General features: G+C 36.3%; 1 protein-coding gene across 1 annotated transcript in view; it reads left to right on the top strand.

Annotated features, from left to right (window-relative positions):
• LOC130876494 (transmembrane protease serine 11C) overlaps positions 1 to 16,412 on the top strand; it is a 44,965-nt gene that overhangs the window by 12,001 nt on the left and 16,552 nt on the right. The window contains exons 3-5 of the mRNA XM_057773061.1: positions 2,043 to 2,161; positions 11,059 to 11,126; positions 11,998 to 12,158. Of these exons, the coding sequence (XP_057629044.1) occupies positions 2,043 to 2,161; positions 11,059 to 11,126; positions 11,998 to 12,158 (348 nt within the window). The remainder of the gene's footprint in view (positions 1 to 2,042; positions 2,162 to 11,058; positions 11,127 to 11,997; positions 12,159 to 16,412) is intronic.

Below are 16,412 nucleotides of genomic sequence, written 5' to 3'. Positions count from 1 at the left end.
CTTGAGCCTTGCTTTGGTAGTAGAGGGTATAATTAGAAATACCTCAGTATGTCTGAGTATTACACAGACATTGATTCTCTATAATTTGACCAATTGTGAATTCCTAAACTAACTGGTATCTGCTGCACAAAGAAATTTCCATTATGAGAGCTGGTTATAGAGATGCAAATTTATAAGGCACTTTGAAATTATGTCCATTTTTAAAAGTTATAACAAAAGGATTTTGAATATTCTTATTGCAAAGAAATAATGTTTGAGAAAATAAATGTTACCCTGATTTGAACACTACACAAATAACAGTATTAAAACATCACATGGGTAGCCTAGAAATATTTACAATTATTATGTCAATTAAGAGTAAATTAATTTATATTTCTATAGTCTTATGAATACACAAAAAAATCTGTACACAAAGTCCATTTTCAAGGATGTAGTAGAACCTGTAGTATCCAAAGTGTATTTCTAGTGGGAAGCCAAATTTGAGAACAACTGACCTCAAAGAAGATAAACAGACATATAAGAGTAAGACATTTGGAGATTCAGAGGTAGTGACCAAGTTCACTTTATCATTTCAAAGTGCCAAAAATTCGGGCCTTTAGTCAAGTTGCTCTGCCATACATGCCCTGCTTTGCCACCATCATCTCAATGTCCAAGGAATCTGGACTAGTTATAGCCATTATGTACAAATTCCAGCCGGCCAGAAGGGAGATCAGGAAAGCAAGAGTGCTTTTCAGACTTGATCTTTCCGACTAAATGTTCTCTCAAATAGGCCACTGGAGAGTTACATGCCCCTGACAGAAATCTCAGAAATTCCACAAGCATTTTTAATTCCATTATTCAGAAATGCAAATGCAGCAGCCTCACTCTTAACTATAACAGAGGCTGGAAAACACAGTTTATAGATTAGCAACAGCTGGGATAAATCAGAGCTTGCATTACCCTAAGAAGAAAAGGAGACTGTCCTAAATGACACATGGTTGGTGCTTGGAGAAAGTTAATCTTTCTCACTGATCTTTTCATCACTTCTATTTCAATATATTCTCAAATATATTTAGACTAATCCTAAGTGGAAACTCTTCACCTCTTCCCACCCCTCCACAAAAAACTAGTTTAGTTTCAGGGTATAGTAAATGAAAGTAAAAAGGTAAGAGTACAGGCAAAAAGGACCTTCTCAATTACCCTTGTATTTACTTCAGCATTTTACTCTGGAACCACAAGCAAAAATTAATAAATGTGAGTTTTTCTTCCCAAAAAGCTTCTTTAAAAACAAGTATAGTAATACATTCTGGCAGGGGCATGTAACTCTCCAGTGGCCTATTTGAGAGAACATTTAGTAGGAAAGATCAAGTCTGAAAAGTAGACCACAGAAGTTAATGAAGACATTCAAGATAGATCAATTTCTAAGATTAATGCACCCTAAATAGGCCACATGTGTGGCATTAAGTTATGAAACTATGCATAAAAATGGGCAAAGTATAAGCCCACATAAGCATGCACAAGTCCAAAGACAAAATGAAAGGATTAATGTAAATTAAAATTGAAAATAATATTTCTATATGACAACATCTATCTAGGCATTCATTGCTTTGCCTGTCTAAAATCACATACTTTGTTTCTTTGTTCAGTTTACTAAATGTTCGGGACGTTCAAATCATGACTTATTTCATTTTCTCCATTATTCATTTTAATTTCTTGGGTATTTTATGAGTAAGAAATCGTATGATTGGGCTGATTTTGCAGAAATGTAGTGTATGGCAATCACAAAGACCAAGATAATTACTGTATTTTATGTAGTTTTGTTCCATCCATAACACATTGCCCAAACTTGAAAACTGTCATATTAAAATTTTACATTAAAAAATCTTGAATACATTTTTGGCGAAAGGTTGTAATTTAGCATTTCTCCACCCAAGCAATTTCCACAATCAGTGGGCAGTAGGAATTTTAGATGTCACGTAACCTGACATTTTATGAGCATATGCCTTCTCAGAATGAAAGTGGTTGTGTCCAATGGAAAAACTATTTTCCTTTTCTCTCCTCAGGAAAGCCACCTTTCTACTACCATGTCAGCTTTAAGGTTAACAACATTGACTATGACAGCAAATTTGCAAAGCCATATTCTCAGGAATACATGGACCTAAATAAAAGGATAGTGTCTTTGGTAAGTTGAGTTACTTTTTTTCTGTGCTTTCCTGAAAGTGTTAAGACCCTAACAGTCACCTTCCAACTTCAAAACAATTTCTAGCCAATACCTTGTTCTCGATGAGATGAAGAAGCCCTTTCAGAAAGTCCTCTGAAAACTTGAACATGGAAATGTGCAAAGGGACACATTTCAAATAACCCTGAGAAAAATGATCCATAAAAAAGAGTAGATAGTTCTAATGAATTAATCAATTACATTAGTAATATATGTTTGATCTCTAAGATGAATAACTTATGTCATGCTGTCTCTGGTTCAAAAATTAACCAGTCCTTTGAAGAAGAAGCCTGGCCAATCTGAAAGACATAGTAACCAAAATAAAGACCATTTTGCATGTCTTCCCTGGTGAGGGAAGGTGGCAAACCTCTTGCTTAGGAATTAGCTTTCTGTTCATGTTCACCAGGTTAAAAGTTTAAACAAGAGTCTCACTCTGTTGGGCTGGAAACATCTGTTATCACAGATACTACTATAATTAACTAAAGTAACTACATTAATCAGATTGGCAGTGTCAGGAGCGGTGGTGACGTTATCGATCTGCCATTCAAAATCTCCTGATAGGACATTGCAGACCTCGCTTGTCTGACTAGTAAGCTTGTAGTCCTTCCAAAGCACCCACTATGCACAAGTTTTCAATAAGTCAGAGTCCCTGAAAGTCCTGGTGTGTTTTTCTACTATGGAAAGAATCAGAAAATGAAGGCAGAAAAGTCAACCTTTAGCTTTAGGACAAAAATGAGACAAAGCAATATAGTATGGTGGATAAGAAAAAGCTTGCAGTGAAATATGCCAGACTCAGAGCGACAATTACTGCTTCTTTCTTTTCTATGTGAAACCTAGACTTTAAAAATAGATATGTAAGAATGGGAAGTGCCCAATGGATGAGTGGGAAGAGGACAAGAACATGAATGGGGTACAGGGCAAAACAAGCAAAATATATAATATGCCTATATGAAAATATCATAATAAAGCCAACCATTTTAGACAGTGAATGCTACTAATCAAAAGAATAAAATACAAAAAAAGAGAAAGAAATTGACTCAAGGGCCTTATTCAATTCCAAAATTAGGGCCTGGCGGTGGGTGGCGCACGCCTTTAATCCTAGCACTTGGGAGGCGGAGGCAGGCGGATCTCTGTGAGTTCGAGACCAGCCTGGTCTACAAGAGCTAGTTCCAGGACAGGCTCCAAAAACCACAGAGAAACCCTGTCTCGAAAAAAAAAAATCAATTCCAAAATTAGTGTTTTACTAGCTGTATGACTTGAGTTCCTTAATTCTCCTTCAATTCAGCTTCTTTCTGTGGACATTAGATCACAAATGCCAACATAATAAGGTGTTGCAGGCATCACAAAAGGTGAAATGTGATATAAGCCGAAGTCCCATTATTTCATCAGTCTTTTAAAAAGATAGCCTTAACCTATGGGCATAATGAGTCAGTTTATTATATTCATTTAGCAGCATAATCGCAGTAGTGGGTTTTCTTCTAGAATTTATGATCTGTCTAGTTCTTGGTTCAACAATAATGCCAGGTATGGGTTTCATCTTGTAAAGAGGGCCTTAAATCATGCGTACTCCCATGGCACCCATGCCAATATTGAATTCCTAAGAAAATTGCCCTAAGACAAGCTCAAACTTCAAACCATACATTCAAATCAATTAGCCCCTGCTTCCTCTAGCATAGTAGTTCTCAACCTTTCTAATGCTGCGACCCTTTAATACAGTTTCTCATGTTGTGGTGACCCAATCCCAGCACTCGGGAGGCAGAGGCAGGTGGATCTCTGTGAGTTCGAGACCAGCCTGGTCTACAAGAGCTAGTTTCAGGACAGGCTCCAAAGCCACAGAGAAACCCTGTCCCGAAAAACCAAAAAAAAAGAAATTATTTTTTATTGCTACGTCATAACTGTAATTTACTACTGTTAGAAATCACAATGTAAATATCTGATATGCAGGATATCTAATATGCGACCCCTGTGGACATGTCATTTGACCCCCAAAGGGATCAAAAGTGACCCATAGGTTGAAAACCACTACTCTAGAACAGTTGGTATAACTAATATTGCATCATCCTTGCCTGTTAAGCAGTAATCATGATGTCCTCCTTCAGGTTTATTAAACAACTCCATTCCTAGCTTCCAATATATGTGCTTGAAAACAACATATACCAAACATGTTGTGCAATGCCTTATTTTTATACTTGCTTTCTTTATTTTTTCACAGAGTATAATAATGTCTCATTTGTTAAAATTATTACTATATATACAACATTCATAGGCACAACATGATAGCATAATATAATAGCATGCACCGAATGGAGTTACAAATCATTAGACAAACCTCACAGCCACTACACTAATTCCCGTACGCTCTGATTGCCACTCTAGATTTCTTTCAATGACTCATCCTAAAAAGAAATTATTTTTTTTCCTTTGGAAAAGAGAAATCCTGCTTTACCATAAACTATTGGGGAAAGGTCTTGATAGAGAACATTCTCACAGTCCATATTTTATATGGTTTATAACAGGCAACTCAAGAAATCTCTACCCCTTCTTGTACTATTTTAAGCTCTTCAGCAGGTGTGATATCCAACTAAGTAAAAAGAAGTTCTAAGACCAATTAGCACTGACACAAGATCTTATTAATATAATTAGCTTCATTAATTTTCAGTATAAGTACTTATGTAACAATACTAAATCCTCAGGATGTCCCTATGTCATATAAAGAAACTGAGACACTAAAAGTCAAACTCCTTGATTTTCTTTTGTCCTTTATTGAAAGATCACCAAAAATACTACAAAATCTTGAGCACACTTCAAATTGCAGGAAGTTAATATAACCAGATAAATAATCCAATGTGTTTAATACAAAGCAATATGATTTTCAACACATAAATGCTTTTGATTTATAGATGGTCAGCGCAGTCATACAGTCAGCCAACCTCATACATTAAACCACTTACTGGAGTATCGAAGAGTAAGGGACGCAATAATTAGGCATACAACCAGAGAATTCATCAAATAAAATTTCCCCTAAGCTAACGAGAGCATGCTAGGAGCATATGCCCCTTTAGACATATGCCCTTTTTTGATGCAGTCTACTAAATGATGGGTTCTCTATGCAATTCACCAGATTTAAAAACATGCTAGCTTTTAAAAACTAATAATAAAGTAAATAACCATAGTTTTCTGTTCCATTTAATAAAATATAGCAAATATTGCAAGCGTGAGTAAAAATTATGTTAGCATATATTCAGTTCTATGAGCCTCAAAATGTATCAGAAAAAAAATAGTACAAAAGCCAAGAATCTTAAATTCAAGTATTACTATATTGTCTATTTTTAAAACATAATATTAGTCTCATACATTAAAAGTAAACCATTCTCTATTAGGATTTTAGCCATAATGGAACTAACATAACTCAAAATTTATCAAATGCAACAAACATTATGGCACTATTATTTATATTTCAAGAGTTCTGAAAGTTTTCTACTTTAATTTCTGTTGTGATAAAATTTTCTGACCAAAAGCAACTTAGAGAAGAAAGAATTCATTTTAATTTACAAATTCCAGGTGATAGCCTACCATTGTGGGAAGTTACCCTGACAAAAGCCTGAAGAGGCGGCTCACATCACATCCACAGTCAAGAGCAGAAAGAAATGACTGCACATATGTCACGTGTTTGCCTCTGCTCAGCTTGTTCCACTCCCACACATTTAAGGATCCCCAGGCCTAGAAAGTAATGCCAACAACAATGGAGTAGGTCCTCTCACATCAACAACTTGATCAAAGCAATCCATTATAGACATGCCCACAGGCCAACCCCATCCAGAAAACACCTTACTGAGACTATTTTTCCCAAGTGATTCTAGTTAACCATCACAGAAGGCAACATGAAAGATTGCTACTATGCTAGTATTCTTTTCTACAACTGGAAAACATAGATATAAAACAACCAATCCTAAATTTTCAGGACCCTTTCGACCTCAGGAATCATTGTGAAATAAAGAAAAGATGGTAGCCCAAACATTCCCTTCACTTTGGGAATGCCAAACTATCAGATGGGTACTATCTCCTTTGTGTGACAGCATTTCTCACTTAGAGATATATTATCTTGCAATCCTTTGTAACATGGCAAGACCAATAAAATAGTTTTATGTTTTGTGAACTGATAAGAATGGGGGAAATTGTATAAGAAGCAATATTACAGTCTAATACATTAACAACAGCTTTCTTAAGATAAACAACCCAAACTAACAGATTTCCATGAACCTATTGTTATCAGTTTCGAACTGTTAATCCATCCCATCAACATGGTGTCTCTGCCTCAGAATACCTTCAGAAATAATCTAATTTTATCTGCCTTTGTAATAGTTACTATGTTTCGCCGGGCGATGGTGGCGCACGCCTTTAATCCCAGCACTCGGGAGGCAGAGGTGTGGCGGAGCAAATGAATGTAGACAGATTATATAGATATATACAGCTTTAATAAGGAAATAGACTTACAGGACCACAGGTTCCCGCGGCGGAGCAAAAGACAAAAAAAGGGCTGCTGGGCTCACGCCCGGCAGATTTATCCGTAAACATTAGCCCGAGGCGAACACGCCCCCAATGGGTGGGGCTATGTCCCTACACAGAGGCAGGCGGATCTCTGTGAGTTCGAGACCAGCCTGGTCTACAGAGCTAGTTCCAGGACAGGCTCCAAAGCCACAGAGAAACCCTGTCTCCAAAAACCAAAAAAAAAAAAAATAGTTACTATGTTTCCTAGATCTTATTGTTCCAAATATCTCCAACATCCTGATGCCAGACAATGCTGACCATATTCAAATAACATTGTGAAACAGAAAAAAAAAATAGTTGGAGTGGGAATGGTACAAAAAGAAAGCAAAGATGAACTGTTTAGGGGAGGAAAACGCTAGATTTATACAATCCACAGAATTATTTCTGGAGCACAGATGAGTTAATACTGAAATTATTTTGAGCACATAAGTAATTCAATGGCTTTATCTTTTCCCTGGGATTCTCTTTTCCATGAGGAAAAAAGACACTGCAATGCTATTGCCCTTCTAGAATGCAGAATAGTATTTTGAGGTCTTCAGTTACTTCATGAACTAGATTCTATATCATAATATCTTTAAAACCTTTCTCTGAATCTATGTTCTTCTCCGGATAACTTTCATGTTTCCTTTAGCAAACATCTGTTGAATAGGTAAGCATGCTTTCTGTTTCCCTGTATCGCCTTTGTTTCATCCATCAGGGATCTCTCAACAACCCCTTTAAAGTGTTTAAAAGAAGGGCACCAAAGACCTTGCTGCTGCCAAATCATTACTTCTTCCACTTACAATTAACACTCTTTCATTTCTACACACACCTCCTTTCTTGCCTTTACAACACATCCTTCCCATACTTTAATCATGCTAATGAGCTGTTTTCTCCTTTAAATTTGCTGTTTCATTATCATCTGCAGATACGAATTGTGACTCAACCACGGCTTTTCAGCATCAAGTTCACCTTTCCCATGTCTCCTTATGACCTTTATCTTTGCCATTCTCTGGATATATTCCTATGAACTTTCACACTAAACCCACAATTTAAAAGCTATCTTGCTGATCTTCAATCCCAAAACCTAGTCTTTTTTTGGTTTTTTTTTTTTTTTTTTTTTTTTTTTTTGGTTTTATCCATCTCGGTAAAATAGATCAATCTAGTTTCTCAATCTAAAAACCTAACAATGGAATACTCAAAATCAACAAATCACATTGAATCCACCTCCAAAATATAACCTAAACCTATCCACTTCTCCCCTTAACTACTACCATCTCTTTCCAAAACTCTTACTATTGCCTCGACACTGCTATCTTTGCTATTCTTCTGTATCTTCAAACTCCATTCACACAATAGTTAAAGTGATCATCTCAAAAAGAAAATGATGTCACATCGCTGTCTTTAAAAGTCTATAAGGAGTTTCAATGTAGATGCTTATATAAAGAATAAATAAACCACAGATCTTGTATGAGACACTGGGAAATGGATCCATGGATAAAAACACCTGCTGCTCATGCAGAAGATTCAGGCTCAGCTCCCAGCACCCACTTCAGGCAGATCCAGGAATCTGACACCCTCTCCTGGCCTACAAAGACACAAACACAGAGATAAACACATATGTACAATTTTTAAGTCTTTTTTAAAAACTTACATAAAAAGAAAAATAAAATGAAATCACACAAAATAATTTTTTATTGAAAGTAAAATGTTTTCCATACAATACATTCTGATCATGGTTACCCTACTCCCAACTCCTCCCAGACCCTCCTGTCTATTCTCACATGTTTAGAAAAGCAAAACATAAAGACAAATGTTGTTTTCCAGTATTTTGTCAAAATGCGTTCAAAATATGCAGTGTCATTAAACTAGTTTTTTATTCTCATTAATTCTCATAGTTTCCTCAAAGTTAATGACAAGGTCAATTATTCTTTTCAACAATTCCAAAATGTTCTTTAGTAGAGATACAGTGTCTTAGTTAGGTTTTCTATTGCTGTGAAGAGCTACCATGACCATAGCAACTCTTAAATGACATGGCGGTTTACAGAATCAGAGGTTCAGTACATTATCATCATGGCTGGGAGCATGGCTGATATGTGTATGGTGATGTGCAGGCAGAGGTGGTGCTGGGAAAGTCTACATCTTGATCCAAAGGCAACAGGAAATGAACCGAGACACTGGGTGTGACTTGAGCATGTATGAGACCGCAAAGCCCATATCCACAGTGCCACCATTTCCTCCAACAAAGTCACACTTCTTAGTAGTGCTACTCCCTTTGGGGGCCACCTTCTTTCCAACCACCCCATACAGCATTATGTTTTCAGGTGCTTCTATATTTGTGGGTACCTACTGAATCCAGGACTTTAATATAAATAAGCATTATTTTTTTAAAAACATCCACCTATATCCTCATAATTTTTCACATTTAATAAGTTTCTAGACTAAGATTTATAAAAACCAGTAAGATTATAATTTTAAGAAAGGCTGCCATGTAACTATCCAAAAAGCTAAAAAAACAAAAAACAAAAAAACTTATATTTACCCCAGTATTTGAGTACCCTTCCTCCACTTCTTTTTTTTTTTTTTTTTTTTTTTTTTGCTGGTACAAAAAAATTCTTTTATTGATTATTTTATTTTATATAACTTTATTTTTATTTTTTGTATTGATTTTATTGAGCTATACATTTTTCTCTGTACCCCTCTCTTCCTCTCCCTTCCCTTCAACCCTCTCCCATAGTTCCCATACTCCCAATTTACTCAAGAGATCTTGTCTTTTTCTATTTCCCATGTAGATTAGATCCATGTATGTCTCTTTTAGGGTCCTCATTGTTTTCTAGGTTCTCTGGGATTGTGATTTGTAAGCTGGTTTTCTTTGCTTTGAGTTTAAAAACCACTTATGAGTGAGTACATATTTGTCTTTCAGGGTCTGGGTTACATCATTCAATATGTTTTCTAGATCCATCCATTTGTCTGCAAATTTCAAGATATCATTATTTATTCTGCTGTGTAGTACTCCATTGTGCAAATGTACCACATTTTCCTTCTCCCTTCATCGGTCGAGGAACCTTCCTCCACTTCTATCAACAACTGTTTTTCATAAGACCTCTCAGTAAATTAGTACAATTTCATTGGTAATTGGCTATGCTTATATTAGAAGGCATGAATTACCTCACACTGAGCAGGCTTTAAGTCCAGTTAGACAACTGCTGGCTATCCCTGTCCCCGAGGTATAACTGCCAAACACTGCACCATTGGGAATGTGGCAGACTAGCCTCACGCTTCCTACACTCATAGCTAGTTAGGACTATTGATTGCTTCTGTCCTTTGGCAGCTTGTACAGTTCCTTCAGACATAATGAGAACTAATCTTTAGGGAAGAGGCTTCCAGGTTGTTTTAATTTGATTCTTCCAAGTTCATGTCCCAAGTGCAATAGGGGCTTACCTTCAGTTTCTGGGAGGCAGTCAGTAACAATGACAGTAGCCACTGTCATACTGTCAAGAGTCTCTTGGAAGCCCCTGACTGACAACACAAAAGAAGGCTTCACACAGCTGGGTTTTCTGTTAGATTGTTAGGACTCTTACTATTTGTCAGTAAGGTGTATAGGGTATTGTACGTTATCACCCCATGTAAATTTAACTCCAATATATTACATATATATGTGTAAGCATATACAATAATGTTTTTCCTGTGGCTTTTTCAGACATTGTTAGTGTTATTTGCTCTCTTCCTTCTCGTTCCATATTATCCTTCCTTCCCTTCCCCACTTAAAGTATTCCACCCATATTCCCCTTTTCTTTTCAATAATACCTATGACCTACAATCTCCCTTTAATCCTATCAGCAGCACATATTTGAAAAATGAAAAAGATAGACTGCCATATATGCATTTCAGGTCTGCCATAGCGCACATATCCATATGCATGCACACAAACACACACGTGTGTGCACACACACATACAATTTGTAAACATCTCCTCTATGCACACTACTTTTATTACATTGACATTCAGTAAAATTTGCACATGGAAGAAAAATAATATCATAATATCCACTAGTACAGTGAATTCACCAGTTCAAAATGAGTATTATAATTTACCATGTTCCTACTCATGATTTTTGGAAGACATGAACATTACATGTTTTATGAAAATTAGGAATATTTAATCTCAGTGACTCATAAATAAGTAAAATTAAATGTATTTGGTGATATGAGGTCAAACTGGATTACTTTGTTGTTCTATTGTGTGTTTTTAGGTGTATTTCAAGTTTTCCAAAGTGATAGAAACCTTCTTAAGAAGCTAAAATCATGTCATTAACCTTTTTTCTTTTTAATAGATGAATGAAACATTTCATGAATCAAAACTGAGAAAACAGTACGTCAAAGCTCACACTGTCCAAGTAAGGTATGCATAGCATAGCAAAATGAGAAGCAGTTTCACCTCCCTTTCTATAGTGCCCTCCAACAAAGTGTGTTTGTGTGGTGTGCAGCTTTAAGTTTGAAACAAAAATGAATTTAGTGTCATAAAACCCCCTGTGCTCCATATATATAAAGGAAATGTTTTTATCATCTTTTAGAAAATGATTACTGAAGAGATGGCTCAGTAATAAAAGCAGTTGTTGCTCTTGCAGAGGACTTAGGTTCAGTTCCCAGCACTCACATGGTGGCTCACTATCCATCTATGACTTTAGCTCCAGGGCCCAATGCTCTCTTCTCACCTCCAAGGGTATTGCCTGCACATAGTTCGTAGACACGCATGCAAAAAAGGCACTCATACACATAAAATAAAATAAATAAATCTAAAAATAGTAAAAATACAAAATGACTAAACTACAACCATGAATTCCAACTAATATAAGTATCAGATAAAAGTTAAATAGTCTGCTTTTATTTGAGGGCACAAAAACAAAAAGTAAATACAAAAAGGAGAGTATACTTGATCTGTAATATTTTTGAAAAACTTGTAAATCGGATGATCATCCCATTTGGAGCATGAGAGCCAATAAAAGCGAATGGCAGCAACTTGCTGTGTGATCACAGTGGCAGATACTAAATATAAAATTCAGACTCAGTTGCCCTGGATCTAAAGATTAAAAAAAAAAATCCTCTCATCATGTCCGTAAAATGTTGTCTCCTCTCCCTTGGGAGGGAATCTATGACTAACAAAACATTCTACTGTGTTATGTCAACCACTGCCTCTTTGCAAACTCCTCACCCCTGCCACTAAAAATGATAGGAGTTCCTTTCTGAGATAACAATCTGTTTATGTTTTACAGCAAAGCCAATGGGAAAGTCGTGATACATGCTGTGTTGAAATTTAAAGCCTGTTATAGGAACAATGTAGAAAAATTCTGGGAAAGCATTGAAACCACTGTGTATCAGAAGCTCAAACGCCAAACTGGATTACTTATAGATTTTTCCTCATTTAAATTTTCAGGTAAGAATATATATGGTATGGAATGATATTCATCTTTTAATTTGAATATGTTGTTTTGATACACACATGAAGCAGAATTTCTTCCTTTAAATATTGTGCTGCATAGAATGATAGCTATTTTTGCGCACTATGAAAGTAACCAGAATCTCGAATGACATTTTTCATTTTCAAAACACATGGCTTACTCTGCAGTCATGAGGGCTCCTTCTGATCTGAGAGTCTCAATAATGCAGACTGCCAGGATTGGTGGAACTTTTTAAAAACTACATCTCCCTTCTTGACATACATTTAATGGAACTTGTCTCACATGGTCACATATAATCTGATTCTTATTCTTAGTGATGAATTAACTTTATCCCTGGATTGTTAGAATAACTGGGAGTGTGGTATAGTAAAACCATCTCTGGGACAGGCTGTCAGTTTCTGCTACAAATCCTGTTATAAGAATAATGTAGAAAATTTGGGGGACAAAATTGAAACTGAAAGGATTGCCACTTCTACAGGAAGGACTAAAAGATGGGTGTGGAGGCTCCTAGGGTCAGCTTTCATTTCAGCTAAATGAAATATCAAAGCATCAAAAAGCAAACTCTGAGCATGCTTCTTCTGGATAAGAAAGCATCCCTGCTGAATTGTAACTTCCCTGGGATATTTCCTCTCACAGCCTTCCTTCTCACAGAGCTCACATGTAGTAGAGTCGAAAAAGGCAGGAAGAAAGAAAGTAGACTTCCAAGCTGTAGAGAATTAACATCCAAAGGGACAGTTTTAGAAACTCATCGTCTAACTACAGAAACTAAAACATAAAACATATTCCCAACATCCTTCCAGATTTTAAATTATTAGTAAGATTTCGGAGAAATATACAGTCTGGTGGTCTCTTCCAAACAACTGGTTTTTCTTAGGAGTCATGTTGTAACACTGAGAGACACCACTGTCAGCAGTTAAACTAAGCAGATTAAGTACAGGCTGTGCTCTTGTCTTAAGTCTTGGAAACTCTCTGTCCCTCCCTCTTCATCCTTCATCAGAAGTTTGGTGCCTCATAAAACTGAATGAGCTTTCACCCATGTAGAAGCAAACCCAGCAGCTGACAAAGCCATTCTCCCAAAACCACAATGGAAGATGTTAATACAGGGCTTATACTCAGGACAGCCTTTGCCAAGATGAATTTTTAATCACTGATCAAGACATAAGTAGGTCTGTGTCATACAGAGCTTGAAATCTGTTTGGCAGCCGAAGTCTCTGTTTCGGCATTTTTTAAATACTATGACCTTCTTATGATGACGAGTTAGCTGAGCTACTTATAGCAGATACATCAAGGCTGTTAAGTACATTCTCATACATGCTGCTTAACATACAAGAAAATCTCTGTTTTTAAGACAAAGCCGTACGTGTCACTGACTAGAGCTGCTAATTAAATGAATGACTGGTTGTAGCACAAGTATCCTACAATGTGAGTAGGAAAAACAAAAGCAATATAAAGCAGAGGCTAAGGTTACAGATTCCGATACTAGATAGCTTGATATTTGGATTTTTCAGTCCTCTATATGTTAGCTGTATGACTTTGGGAAATTTACTTAGCATTTGAATGCCTTAGTCTAATAATGTCATAATAGAAAAAAGGATTAGAATAAAAAATAATTCTCATGGTCATTGTGAAGATTTTGGAGAACTGATACATCATAAAGAACATTTAAAGACAAGTTTAACACAAATTACTACTAACTACTGAGTTTTTAATCCAGAGAAAACAAAACTGCTCAATATGTATGTGTTATAGATTTGAAAATTGTCTTAGTTGCTGTTTTGATTATCGAGATAAACACCGTAGCCAAAAGTAACTTGCAAACAAATAGGTTTCTTTCATTAACTTGTGGGTCACACTCCAACACTGAGAGAAGTCAGAGCAGGAACACAAAGACATAAACCTGGAGATAGGAACTAAAGCAAAAGCCAGGAAAGAATGGTGTTTACTGGTTTACTTCTCATGGCTTTCTCAGTGTGGTTTTTTCGTACCTCGAGATAACAAGCCCAGGGCTGGCACTGCCCACGGTAAGCTGAACCCTCTCATATCACTTATTAATCAAGAAAATGCCCAACAGACTTGCCAATGGAACATTTTCTCAATTGAGGTCTCTTTTGTGAACTCCTCTCTCTCTCTCCTTCTCTCTCTCTCTCTCTCTCTCTCTCTCTCTCTCTCTCTCTCTCAAAGGAGACTGCTCTTATATTCTCAGCCACCCAGATCCCAAATAATCACACAGAAACTATATTAATTACAACACTGTTTGGCCTATTTGCTCAGGTCTCTTATTAACTAACTCATATCTTAAATTAACCCATTTCTATTAGTCTATGTATCATCATGAGCTGTGGCCTACTGGAAAGGTTCTGGGCATCTGTCTCCTTCGGCAGCTACATGTCATCTCTTGATTCTGCCTCCCCTGTCTCGATAGATAGATAGATAGATAGATAGATAGATAGATAGATAGATAGATACATGACAGATAGATATAGATATAGATACAGATACAGATATAGATAGAGATATATGTTTGAATTTCCCACCTTGCTATATTCTGCCGTGCCACAGGCCAAAGTAGCTTCTTTATTAACCAATGGTAATAAAGCATATTTACAGCACACAGAGGGGAATCCCACATCTCTCTGTCTCTCTCTCTCTCTCTCTGTCTCTCTCTCTCTCTCACACACACACACACACACATACACACAAATAAATGAATACAATAAAAAATTGAAGTCAAAAGAATAGAAGATAGATAGGAAGAAAGAAAGAAAGAAAGAAAGAAAGAAAGAAAGAAAGAAAGAAAGAAAGAAAGAAAGGCAAATGATTATTCTTTTTAATTTGATAGTTGTTTATGGGTTGTTCCTCGAATCACATCCCTGGAAATAAAGAGGGTGACTGCTTCTAAGAAAAACAGAAATGATATTCATCCTCTATTCTTGGATATCTGTTTCCTAATTAGTACATTCTAAAACACCTAATATGTTACTTTTTACAAAAACATGTGGCTTGAAGTCTTGTGTTTATTATTACATATTCCTCAGGTCACCCTGTCGGGGTGGGTCTCTGCAAACACCACGGGTGGCAGAGTAATGGTCCACCCGAGGACAGGAGGAAATCTGGTTCAACACAACTAAGTAGCTGATACTGGTGCAGACTTCAAGAGTCTGACACTGAATAAATTATTTTAAACATATTTAAATACAATATAATTTGAAAAAATGTTTCCTGGTATAACACAATCCTATGTATACCATAAGGCATGATTATATCAAAACATTTTGGACATGCTACTTCTTTCATGATGATAAATTCTATAGATAGACTACATGTATTATCCTAAGGGCTCCATGTTTTGCCACTTCTTCTAAAAGTAAATCCGAGTATCAGAACTTTCAACTTACAAAATTCTCAACTGGCAGGCAATCCTAATGAAAGAAGAAATGACTGTAAGCTCCACTTTCCCCTGCTAGATCACCAATAAGTGTGAACAGGATGGTAGAGAACTCTGTATAACTCGGGCCACATGACAGCTAAACTATATGGTAAAGAATGAGGAGGGACATTTCTACCATGAAATCCTGGGAAAGAGCAGATATATCTATCCCTGGCTAATGCTTCATCTGGGGCCATCCTTGGAGCAGGTTGCCACTCCCTGTCTCTTTTCTATAGTTTCTGATAATTGTCTATAGAAGTTGCATTCTTACGCCATTCATCATTCAGGAGAAAGAAAACCATGAACACCCAATCAGTCCTTTTCTGGAGCAAACTTCCCAAGGCTGTCAATCTGAAGTCTAGTAGGATACAGTGGTCTAGTGGATAAAATACAAGATCGAAATCCAGTAATTCTGCTGTCTGGTTGAGAGCTTTCACTCTGGTCTATCGGTGTGATGGTCCTTACTGCATTCTCACTTAATAAAATGGACTAGATACTTGTGTAATTGTTATATATAATCTATAATAATGCTACTCTTGGCCTATCAAACTCACATTGCTTTATTAATTTAAATGAGTAAAATGAGATGTTTTTAAAAGATGTTTAAAAAGAGTCTCCTAAACACTGGGACAGTAAACAAAACTCTACTCTCTACCCCAAGCTCCCACAAAAAAAAAAAAAAAAAAAAAAAAAAAAAAAAAAAAAAAAAAAAAAAAAAAAAAAACCTAATCACTTTCCTCATAGGGTCTTAGTTACTTCATTTTTAAAAATAAGAGTATAACATCACAGATTTTAAAGCACA

The sequence above is a fragment of the Chionomys nivalis genome, chromosome 6 (genome assembly GCF_950005125.1).
Source record: "Chionomys nivalis chromosome 6, mChiNiv1.1, whole genome shotgun sequence".
NCBI classification, from domain to species: Eukaryota; Metazoa; Chordata; class Mammalia; order Rodentia; family Cricetidae; genus Chionomys; species Chionomys nivalis.
This window is presented reverse-complemented; position numbering and strand designations above follow the sequence as displayed.